General features: G+C 42.5%; 2 protein-coding genes across 2 annotated transcripts; both read right to left on the bottom strand.

Annotated features, from left to right (window-relative positions):
• Nucleotides 1-5,035: 5,035 nt before the first annotated feature.
• LOC120073419 lies at nt 5,036-7,396 on the bottom strand. The gene is made up of 3 exons (XM_039026271.1): nt 6,591-7,396; nt 5,830-5,959; nt 5,036-5,662 (listed from the first exon to the last, which is right to left on the bottom strand). The coding sequence occupies exons 1-3, from the start codon at nt 7,394-7,396 to the stop codon at nt 5,036-5,038; spliced, it is 1,563 nt and encodes a 520-aa protein (XP_038882199.1).
• An 881-nt stretch (nt 7,397-8,277) lies between these two features.
• LOC120073418 lies at nt 8,278-8,889 on the bottom strand. Its single transcript, XM_039026270.1, has one exon. The coding sequence runs from the start codon at nt 8,887-8,889 to the stop codon at nt 8,278-8,280; it is 612 nt and encodes a 203-aa protein (XP_038882198.1).
• Nucleotides 8,890-12,091: the final 3,202 nt, after the last annotated feature.

Raw genomic sequence — 12,091 nt, 5'->3', positions numbered from 1 at the left:
ATAGTAAGTATGAAGGATCAAATATATGAATTTTATAAAGAAACAAGGAGTCTTTACAAACACAATATTCAATCGAATGGAATGAAAACGATAAATAAGAGGGAAACTGAGTCAAGCCAAAGAATACAATCTCTTGTAGTTCTTTGGCTCAATCTCGTCGTGTACAATCACTTGTATAAGCAGCGGACAGAGTATCTTTCTCAAGAGTAGCTTCCTCTGCTCCCTGACCGGCGGTAGTGGTGGTTCTCAACCCTTTTGATCGTCTCACACCATAGCACAGCTTCTACAAAATTAAGACTATAACTACAATTTACAGAGAGTAAGGATCTTGATGATTCTTCGAACTCCTTAACTTTGGAGGGACTCCATCTATTTATAGGCGTTGGTCATGTCCACTTGGTGAATGGGCAGCATTAAAGTCCATGCCCTGGTCAGTCGCCTGACTCTCGGAAGCTTTTCAGACATCGCTTGTTGCTTGGAAGCTTTTCAAACGCCGCCTGCTGCTTTGAAGCTTTTCAGACGCTGCATGCTGCAGGTGCCCATACTTGCAAGTGGTGATGTGACACAATCAGCCTGGAGCAATGAATCTTCTCTGCATTGAACTCCCTCCGACGCATGGCCCATGCATTAGAGCTTTTCCTGCGGCACTTGTCTAATGCGTTAATGTTAATCCTTGCGTTGAAATCCTGAAATACAGTGCGTTAGTGCCGCGATATTTAGTAATAAAACTTCTTTTGCATGAGTTTGCTGATGTTTGAATAAATCGATACCTTTCTACTAAAAATGAGGAGAGTTAACATTAAAAACTTTAGTTGTTCCAACTTAGGAGCAAAAATAACTTGTATTTCTATAAGTTATCGCCACCCCCAAATTTGAAGAATGCTTGTCCTCGAGTATTCCAAAATAATTCTTTATTATCTCCTTTGTCTTAAATGTGCAGAGTTCACCTTTCATCATATTCAGTCATAAACAAAAAAAAAGTTTGGAAAATACAACTCAGATCGACTCTTTTCTTGAAAGAATTAATGTTTAATTTCCGATGCAGTAGGCCTTTTATCACAACTCCTTTCATTTCTCAAAACATTTCCATTTTTTCTAAACCAGCAATGCGTTAGATGCTCTTTGTAAAATAAATATCGGATAAAAAGAAAAAGAAAATTACCCATGCGTTGTTCCAGGTATCCCACTTTCGTTTTGGCTTACCCCCACGGGTGTCATGCGAGCATCCAACTACGAGTGAGAACCCTTCACAACTACACTCATATCTAATATTCATGCGTTTCAAGATATTTTTTTTTCTTCAGATTAGATAGAGGAGTTATATGGGACACGTTGGTCTAGGAAACTTAAATTCGTTTTGGCTTGCCCCCACGGGTGTCATGCGAGCATCCAACTACGGCTAAGTGCCTATTCCAATCTAAACTCATGTCATTTAAGGTTTTCTTTTTCTTTCGAAGTAATGACAGAGGAGTTACGTTTAACATTCTTCTTATTTTGTTCCCTTGTTCTTAATGATGTATTCGTTTGATGCGTCTTAACTTGGATTTCCCACATCCCCAAATTTGGAGATGAGCTATACTCATCCCAAATTTGGAGACGAGCTAAATCCTCATTGCTAAAAGAGAAACAAAATTTCAAAAGGCTTTGAAAATTTTAAAGGAGTTTAAGACTTAAAGCTTGCACGCGTTAGAAGGTAAACTTAATCTTTTTAGAGAAGTTCAGGCCTTGTTGATTTTCCTAACGCCCACTTTATGCTTATAGATTTCATATAGTTAATATCATTGAGGTTAGGCTAAGCACAAGACTTAGAAAATATTCAAAGAACAAAAATCAAGCATGCCAAGGTCAAACGCAAGGAGCAAAATGATAAGGAATTCTCATTCATTTTCATAATTTCACATGAATTGAACAAAAAAGGCTAGTAGATGCAAAAAAAAACAATTAAATCAAAATACAAAAAAAATAATCCAACACCCCAAAACTCTACTGTACTGGCGCATGTCTCTGCATTCTTCCTCAGGGTTTTCATCCATAAAGCGTAAGGGGTTCCTAAGATGAGCAGGTGGTAGAGGCAAAGCAAACATTCCAACCAAGACCTGATTGATGTATTGCGTTGTGTAAACAAACTGGTCTTGCATCCGTCTTGTTTTTGCCTTAAATAATCCCTTAGTACCCGATTCTGCTGCTAGAGACCTTCTATAGACACGGCTAGTGGTCTGAGTTGATCACTGATAAACGTTTTCAACTCTTCCAAATCTGCGCTGCGTTGAGGCGTTGGTTCATCTCTTCCAATTGGGTCTTCAAAAGTTGCTGCATTGCTAGACCCTAGCCAAGTTGGCTAAAAAATTATTGGAGGAGGCACGAACTTGGGAATTGGAATTGGTTGGGGCGAAGGAAGAGAATAAGGGATGTCCTGATCCATAAATGTTGGTTCTTGGTGCGTCTGATCAGGACTCTCTTCTGGCGGGGCCAATGGTGAGTCATGGGAAGTAAAATCAAGGGCTGGTTGCGCTTCTTCAGCCAAAAGTTCAAGCTTAGCTTCATATTCTTCATGCTCTAAAGCTTCATTGGTATGTTCAACAATCAGGATGCGTCTTCTTTTCGGGGCGCGTTTTGATGGTCGAGGCTTGGGTGCCACTTCTTTGGCAGGTAAGGCAAGTTGATATGGTGAGCCACGAAGTAGACGCCTTACTAACTTGATGTCTATTAAGCCATCGACATCTTCATGGTCATCCCCCAGAGGGATGCCTCCATGTTCGTATAATGCACAGATCAGCCATGGAAAGTAGAGTTGCCCTCGTGGCTTGGTCTTGATGGCTTTGATCTGATCCCTTATGATTCTTCCAACGTCCAGAGGGATGCACTGCATAACATAATAAGTAGCTAGGATGCGTTCCTTTGATAATGTCTCATTATGCATTGTAGGCATGATGCTACGTTTGATCAGGTAATACCATAAATTTGTGTCTGGAGTTAGATTCCTGGAAGCCAACATTTTTTTACCCATTTCTCGATGTTTGCCATTTGCTTCCACGCTTGGCTACTGTCCTTAATGCATCTTCTAACTGACTTGACGTAGGCTGCTCTAAGATGTGATTTCCCTCTGCGTCTGGGTTACTGTCGATGTTGAACACTTCGTTTATTTTATCAGCTGAGAAGCGCACTAACACCCCTTCAACAAAAGCTGCGTTCTTCTCCATATCGAACTCACTATTGTAGAATGTGCGGACAAGGTTGGGCCAGATACAGTGTGCCCAATGCAGAACTGGTTCCATCCTAATGCATTTATTGTCTCAGTTATGTAAATTGACAGTGGGTGGCGTTCGGGGAAGAAGCCCTTTTCTACAAGTATGTCATTAAACTAACGCTTTCTTCCCGAAGTCTTCTTAGGTAATGCCTCGGTTACCTTGCGTTTCCCTGCCGCATACTCTTTTGCTTCCCTTGCCAGTTTTCTCAGTTCCTTCTCCAATTCCCTTTGGAGATCAGTCTTTCTTCGCCCTTGCCTTGCGGGCTTGTAGTTTTCCAATTCTTGCTCTAATGCGTTGTGCCTTAAGCTATTTTCATGTGTTGCACCCTCAGGTCCGGATGCAACTTGCTCATCTTCTTCTTCCTTCAATATCAATCTTCTTTTTCTCGATACTCTTTTTGATTTTAAAGGCCTTTCATTCGCATCAGATGAGCGTGGTTGAGACGCATCAGGGCCAACTCTGCCTTCTCTATTTTTTTCTTCCCTTTCTTCTTCTTCCTCCCTTCCTTCTTCTTCTAGTTCCTTTTTAAGCATCATCGCATACCGCTCCATTTCGTCTAACTCAAGTGATGCGTTAGGTGGGTCTGAACGCATCACTTGTTCTTCCTCTTGGCCTTGATTGAGGGATGCCAAGATTGCACCAAAGACCTTTTGCTCGTCGAGTCGAGCCAACTTTACCAACTCTTCAAGATTGCGCTCTGATGCAGGACTATCAGAGGTTGGTGTATGGGTGGAGTGAATGGAGGGGTGCCCATTGGGGTGTGAGGCGTCCCAGGGAAGATATGAGGATGGGCGAAGGAGATGGTTGGCTCGACGTGTCCAATTCCACGGGATAGATGGTGGCCAAGGGTTTGATAGAAAGTGGAGGTGGTGGACGCACTACTGGTGATGGTGCGTTGTGGGCATAGGCTAGGAGTGGGTTGTGTGTTGCACCCACCATAGTGATGTTAGGGATAATTGGTGGTGGTGCAGGCTTGGTGTAGGGTTTGGATGCAACCATAGATGACGGACGCGTCCTAGGTCTTTCTAGTGTCTTGGCCCTTGGCTTGGGGGCAGATTTGGGTTTTTGTTAAGGGGTTTTAGGTTTAAGTTGAGGGATCTTGGCCAGAGGGGTAACGATGGTTTTGGAGGCTTTGGTAGGGAGTTTTGTGGGGGCTGAGGAAGGTTTAGAAACGGCCGGCCGCTGGGAAGAGGTAGTGCCGCCATGTATGGGTTTCGTTTGGGCAAGGGTTGTGGTAGTTTCCCTAGGGCTTGAGGGGGTGAAATCGACACAGAGGCAGAGGAGTAGAAGCTTACCGGAGAGTCGTTGCCAAAGTTAATGCTCTGATTCTGGCTATCTGAGGCAGATGACATGGTGGTCGGAGAATTCGAGCGTTGGAAGCGAGAGAAACGGAGGGGTTCGGCGTGCTTTTTTTCTTTTCTTCTTTTTTTGTTTCAGAGGGTTCGAAGGCGAAATGAAGAAGAAGAAGAAGAAGAAGACTTGGATTGTTGGGCCCTTTTATAGGCAGAGAGGTGATCGTGGCTGACGTCAGGCAGCGTCTGACGTCTGTAATAAATATGAAGTTGAAGGGTCATCTCGGTTATCTAAATACTCGAGTGCTTTTGTGTTCTCGAGACGCGTCTTTTCAACTGGGCCATGCGTTAGACTTGCGTCTAACGCGTCCGTTGTTTCAATTGCAATCATACACAAATTTTTAAAGATAAACAAATAAGTTTCCAATTTTTGTAAAAGCAAAAACAATCAGTTTAAAAAACATCCAAACAACTAAATCAACAAATTCAAACACATCATAGAATACAAAATGCAAAAAGATAAGGGTGAGAGAAGTGTCCCTGGAATATATGGCGTTGCAAACGCAGGGATACGTCGACGCGGGCCTCAACTGGCTTGTGTAATGCGAGAGATGACTTCTGGCGATCCATCCCATCTTCAAAGTAAGGCTTAACTCTTTGGGCGTTTACCTTGAACGCAATGGTGCCATCTTCTCGAGTTATTTCCATAGTTCCATATGGGAAGATTTCTTTAATGATAAAAGGCCCTGACCACCTGGATTTCAGCTTTCCTGGAAACAAACGCAGACGTGAGTTGAAAAATAAAACCTTTTGACCAACAACAAGTTCTTTCTTACTGATGCATTGATCATGCCAATGCTTTGTCTTTTCCTCGTACAGCTTGATGTTTTCATACGCGTTCAATCGCCACTCTTTGAGCTCGTTGAGCTGAAGTTTGCATTGAACGCCCGTGGCATCTAAGTTCATGTTCAACTTCTTCACTGCCCAAAACGCCTTGTGCTCCAACTCTACAGGTAAATGACAGGCTTTTCCAAATACGAGAGAGTATAGAGACATACCTATAGGAGTTTTGTAAGCAGTCCTGTAGGCCCAGAGCGCCTCATCCCTGTCTCTTATACACATCTAGATGTGTATAAGAGACAGCATCATTCCTAGCACAGGCCCACTGCTTCTACCCCTGTCTCTTATACACATCTAGATGTGTATAAGAGACAGCATCATTCCTAGCACAGGCCCACTGCTTCTACCCCTGTCTCTTATACACATCTAGATGTGTATAAGAGACAGACCTCATCCAGCCTCTGTGCCCAATCTTTCCGTGTTGCATTGACGACCTTTTCCAAGATGGACTTGATTCCTAGATTTGATACTTCCGCTTGACCGTTTGTTTGAGGATGGTAGGCAGTGGCAATCTTGTGCCTAACATTATATTTTTCAAGTAATTTGGAAATGATGTGATTAATAAAGTGCATACCTTCATCGCTCATCAGGGCTCTTGGCGTTCCATAACGTGTAAAGGTATTCCTGGTAAGAAACTTAGATACAGTGGACGCATCATTCCTAGCACAGGCCCACTGCTTCTACCCACTTAGATACATAATCTACTGCTAACAGGATGTACTGTTGGCTACAGGACAGGAGAAAAGGTCCCATAAAATCTATGCCCCAAACATCAAACAACTCAACTTCGAGAATATTATTCAAGGGCATTGCGTCCCATGAGGAAATATTCCCGGTGCATTGGCAGGGGTCACATTTTCGAACAAACTCCCTTCCGTCTTTAAAGAGGGTGGGCCAAAAGTATCCGCTTTGAAGAACTTTCGCTGCGGTTCTTTGCCCACTGAAATGCCCTCCGTAAGGAACACTTGGCTAAGATGCGTTGTGTCTCCTCCTCCGGAATGCATCGACGCAGTATGGAGTCAGGGCCTTGTTTATATAGAAATGGTTCATCCCAAAAATAAAACTTGCTGTCATGGATTAACCGTTTCTTCTGCTATTGAAGTTCCCAAGGAATTGCTTGGTGGTTAGAAAATTGACTATGTCTGTATACCAAGGTTCCCTGCCTTCAACTCTAAACAAGATTTCATCAGGAAATGCGTCATTGATTTCACTTTCTTGGGCTTGCATTTCTTGATTCTCTAGCCTGGACAGGTGGTCAACCACCTGATTTTCTATTCTCTTTCTGTCCTGCATATCAATGTAAAACTCCTGTAGTAGTAGCACCCATCTTATCAATATTGGCTTTGCATCCTTTTTGCTCATCAGGAATTTAATAGCCGAGTGGTCGGTGTATATGGAGGCTGACACACCAACTAAGTAAGATCGAAATTTTTCAATACCAAATACCACAGCCAACATCTCTTTTTCAGTAATGGTATAATGTTCCTGAGAGTCATTTAGTGTTTTGGACACGTAGGAGATGGGATGTATCAAGTTACCCTTCTTTTGCCCTAACATAGTTCCTACTACCACATCACTTGCGTTGCACATAAGAATAAAGTGTTGCGTCCAGTCCGGTGCTATCAGTACTGGAGCTGTCGTCAACGCGTACTTCAAAGTTTCAAACGCGTCAGTGCAATCTTCGTTAAAGTCATAGGGTCGGTTCACCTCTAGTAGTGCACTCAGAGGTCGCGCAATCTGAGAGAATCCTCTAACGAACTGTCTATAGAAGCCAACATGCCCTAGAAAACTTCGTAAAGTTTTAACATTTGCTGGTGGTGGAAGTTTTGCTATGACATCAATTTTGGCTTCATCTACTTCCAAGTCAGCCTTAGATACTTTGTGACCCAAGAAAATTCCTTTACTCACAAGAAGTGACATTTTTCCCAATTCAGCACCAAGTTTATCTCCTCGCATAGAGCGAGGACGGCCTCCAAATTATCTAGAAATGACTAGAATGAGTCTTCAAAGACTGAAAAATCGTCCATGAAGACTTCAACGGTCTTTTCTAGGAAGTCAAAGAAGATGGCCATCATACATCGTTGAAATGTCCCTGGTGCGTTACACAGCCCGAAGGGCATGCGTCTGAATGCAAATGTTCTAAAGGAACAATTAAACGTGGTCTTCTCTTGATCTTCAGGATCTTTCAGAATCTGGTTGTAACCAGAATAACCATTGAGAAAGCAATAAAATTCTTTACCTGCAATCCGTCAAGCATTTGATCAATGAAAGGAAGGGGGAAGTGGTCTTTCTTAGTTGCTGCGTTAAGCTTCCGATAATCCATACAGATGCGCCAGCCCGTGACAGTTCTCGAAGGTATGAGTTCATTATTATTGTTGACAATCACGGTCGTTCCCCCTTTCTTGGGAACGCATTGGACTAGACTTACCCAATTGCTGTCAGATATCAGATGAATAACTCCCGCGTCCAACCATTTTAAAATCTCTTTCTCGACCACTTCTTTCATTATGAGGTTCAGCCTGCTTTGAGGCTCGATTGACCTCGACTTCCCTTCTTCCAGCCTAATCTTGTGTATGCAATAAGATTGTCTTATCCCACGGATACCCGCAAGCGTCCAGCCTATTGCACGCTTGCGCTTCTTTTGCATCTGCAAGAGAGATTTCTCATTAGGCTCTGTAAGATTTGCGAAAATGATCACAGGTAAAGTGTTGTTGGTTCCAAGGAATGCATATTTCAAGTTCCAGGTAACTGTTTCAACTTGAGTTCTGGTGGTTCTTCAAGTGATGGACGCATTGGTTTTGTCTACCGCTCACTCAGACTTGGCGGCTCTGATTCCTTCAAGGTCTCCTCAATGCGAGGACCTCACATACATGAGTCTCTTCTTCAAGCAACTTAATACTGTTTAGTTGACAATCTTCACTGTCTGGGAACTTTAATGCATTAAGCACATTAAACTTCACCTCTTCATTGTCCACGCACATAATTAATTCACCTTTATGCACGTCAATCAAAACTTTTCCAATAGCTAAGAAGGGACGTCCAAGGATAATTGGTACCTCCCTATCTGCTTCATAGTCAATAAAGTCTGCTAGGAATATGAGATTGTCAACCTTCACCAAAATGTCTTCAATATTCCCTTCTGGGTACTTAATTGTCCTGTCAGTGAGCTGAATGGCGACAGAAGTTGGTTGTGCTTCGCTAATCCTCAATTTCTTAAAAATTGAAAGTGGCATGAGATTAATGCTAGCTCCTAGATCGCACAATGCATGACCCACATCTAATCCTCCTATCGAACAAGGAACTGTGAAGCTCCTGGGGTCCTTCTGCTTCTTTGGTAGATTGTTGCTTACTAACGCGTTACATTCCTGCGTTAGCGCTATCACTTCTTTCTCATTGACTCTTTTCTTCTTCGTTAAAATGTCCTTAAAAAATTTTACATATGTTGGCATCTGCTTCAGAGCCTCTGTAAGTGGAATGTTGATGTGTAGCTACTTTAGGAGCTCAAGAAAACGCTTGAATTAATGTTCATCATTCTTCTTCATCAAATGCCTAGGGAATGGTGCATTCAGCGACACCTCAGGCTTTCCCGCGGTAGATGTACTGGTTTCTGAATGGCTTGTAGTCTCGGACGTTCTTTCTTCCTGATCCATTGAACGTGTAATGCATTTTTTAGAAGGACTACTGTTTCTTGGATTCATTCTTCTGTCTTTAAGAGTTCTTCCGCTCTGCAACGTCACCGCATGACATTGTTCCTTCCCATTATTGTTCCCAGGTGTCTCGATATTGCTAGGTAGAACTCCAAGCTGCCTGTTTTTCAACTCGCTTGCTATCTGCCCTACCTGGATCTCCAGGTTTCTGATTGATAATGCCTGGCTTTTTAGCAATGCGTCGTTCTGGACTATGTATTCCTTCAATAGGTTCTCAAGCGGAGATCTTGAGCTCGATGCCTGTCCTCCTCTATTGAAGGGTTGTTGATGCTGTTGGTGCGTTTGTTGAAATGCAGGCGGCGGTCCATTCCTTTGCTGATGGTTCGCCCCTGGGTGGTGCTCCTGCTGATTTCCTCCTGTCCAAGAAAAATTCGGATGGTTTCTCCATCCAGGGTTATATGTATTAGAGAATGGGTTATTTTATATGAAGCATACTGACTGAAGGTTTTGTGGACACTCAGTATATGAGTGAAGATCTCCGCAACCCACACAGTTAAACATGGGCTACCCAAACGCCTCTACCTGATTCAACTTCTGCTAGTTTGATGCGTTACCCAACGTTATGTTTTGCAGAAGGCTGGTCATCGTAGCCACTTGAGCAGAAAGTGTGGCTATTGCGTTGGCATCAATAGAATTAACGTTATGAGATCTCATTCTTCTATCATTTCCTCCATCATATGTATCATCCACCCATTCCATATTGTGTTTAGCAATGCGGTCTAGTATTTCTTTAGCCTCAGTATAGGATTTATCCATAAGTCCACCAGCCGCTGCTGCGTCTGCTGCCATCTGTGATGCTCTATTCAGTCCTTCATAAAACATCTCCATTTGAATAGTCAGTGGTAGTCTATGGTTCGGGCAATTCTTGACCAAGCCCTTAAAACGCACCCATGCGACGCTTAAGGTCTCAGCATCTCCTTATTCAAAGTTCATAATTTCTCGACGCCTCCTCGCGTTGGTGGAAGATGGGAAATTTTTGCATAAATTTTTCCACCAACTTCTCCCAGGTGGTGATTTCACTAGGCTTCGGTGAACTCACCTATTGTTTTGCGTCATCACGCAAAGAATATGGGAACACGAATAGCCTGATCGACTCTGGGGTGATTTCAGGAATCACAAATGAATTACACATTTCCAGGAAACGTTTCATATGGGTGTGAGGATCTTCACCACGACCACCCCCAAATTTTCCAGTAGTCTGGAGCATTTGGAACATAATAGATTTCATTTCGAATCTGGTTCCATCTGGCATTGGGTATATGATTCCTAGAGAGAAATCATACAGTACAGGGGACGCGTATTCCCTCATAGAACGCATGCTACTATTCGCCATCAGGATTGGCTTCTGTGCAGCATGAGCTAGTTGCTGATTTGGTTGTTCTTCTGCTTGGCTCGTTGCCTGTTCTGTTGTCTGAGTAATTGTTGCCTCAACCTTCGACGACGGTTGGATCGGTTCCTACGCCGGAAGGTCCTTTCAATCTCGGGGTCGTATCTGAATTTAAGAGTGCTCTCCCTATTCATAAACGTTCACAAGCTTAGACGTAGCTTGTAATACTCCCTTGACTGAAGTGTTCTTACAACAGATACAAACGAAATTTTTGGTTAGTTCTTGTTTCTGAATCCCTGACAACGGTGCCAAAAACTTGTTCGTTGCTATCGTGAGATGTTCTAGGAGTGTATTTGTATAAAATAAATTGGAGAAATAAGTTCTAGGTATAAGTGATGCGTTTATGCTTTGATGCGTTTAAATAATTGTAATGCGTTGGGTCGTTAGTAATAAGCATAGAACACACACAACTTCTAATGATGTTCAAGTTTTCCTAAACCAGACCCAAGTATAAATCTAATTTAGGTTCCTGGCAAGTCCATGGTCGATCTCAGGGATTCAGTTAACCAAACGCAGATCTTACGTTGTATCTACTATAGGAGTTTTCCTAAATGAATATGAGAAATGTATTATTTACACTAACTTGTTGTGCCTGTGCAAGAAGATACAAAAGAGTTGAGTGGTGAATAATGGATCATGTGAAAATGGAATTTAAGGTAGGTGGACGTGTCGGTCTAAGATGAATATACACAACTAAGATGTGATATGGATGAGATGAGATGATTTGCTTATCTTTTTGTTTATGCGTTAGACCTTATTCAACACTTCTTAATGCGAATAACATATAAAGTCTATCTCTAGGGTGCATGCGTCTAACACAGAATGCAAGAAACACCAGTAAGTCTATCTCTAACTGTACTAGGCGTTCTACTTGATGCAGCTTAGTTATTCTTTCGAACAATCTAAGTGAAAGATGCTTTTACCAAGTTGTCAAGTTGGCTTAAGCGTTAGAATAAAATTATGCATAAAGTATTAATGCGTTCAACATAAACAAGAGATAAACAATAGTAAGTATGAAGGATCAAATATATGAATTTATAAAGAAACAAGGAGTCTTTACAAACACAATATTCAATCGAATGGAATGAAAGCGATAAATAAGAAGGAAACTGAGTCAAGCCAAAGAATACAATCTTTTGTAGTTCTTTGGCTCAATCTCGTTGTGTACAATCACTTGTATAGGCAGCGGACAGAGTATCTTTCTCAAGAGTAGCTTCCTCCGCTCCCTGACCGGCGGTGGTGGTGGTTCTCAACCCTTTTGATCGTCTCACACTACAGCACAACTTCTATAGAACTAAGACTATAACTACAATTTACAGAGAGTAAGGATCTTGATGATTCTTCAAACTCCTTAACTTTGTAGGGACTCCATCTATTTATAGGCGTTGATCACGTCCACTTGGTGAATGGGCAGCATTAAAGTCCATGCCCTGGTCAGCAGTCTGACTCTCGTAAGCTTTTAAGACGCCGCCTGCTGCTTGGAAGCTTTTCAGACGTCGTCTGCTGTTTGGAAGCTTTTCAGACGCCGCCTACTGCAGGTGCCCATACTTGCAAGTG

The sequence above is a fragment of the Benincasa hispida genome, chromosome 3, assembly GCF_009727055.1.
Source record: "Benincasa hispida cultivar B227 chromosome 3, ASM972705v1, whole genome shotgun sequence".
NCBI classification, from domain to species: Eukaryota; Viridiplantae; Streptophyta; class Magnoliopsida; order Cucurbitales; family Cucurbitaceae; genus Benincasa; species Benincasa hispida.
Note: the sequence above shows the minus strand (reverse complement) of the source record. Positions and strands in the feature narration are given on the sequence as shown.

What these genes read in the sequence shown, in the direction of transcription:
- LOC120073418 (XM_039026270.1), bottom strand. Translation starts at nt 8,889, where the DNA reads ATGCCAACATATGTAAAATTTTTTAAGGACATTTTAACGAAGAAGAAA.
- LOC120073419 (XM_039026271.1), bottom strand. Translation starts at nt 7,396, where the DNA reads ATGCGAGGAGATAAACTTGGTGCTGAATTGGGAAAAATGTCACTTCTT. An exon ending in GTTGAAGGCAGGGAACCTTG is followed by an intron (nt 5,960 to 6,590) that starts GTATACAGACAT and finishes ATATAATGTTAG; the next exon opens with GCACAAGATTGCCACTGCCT. An exon ending in GGGCACAGAGGCTGGATGAG is followed by an intron (nt 5,663 to 5,829) that starts GTCTGTCTCTTA and finishes ATACACATCTAG; the next exon opens with ATGTGTATAAGAGACAGGGA.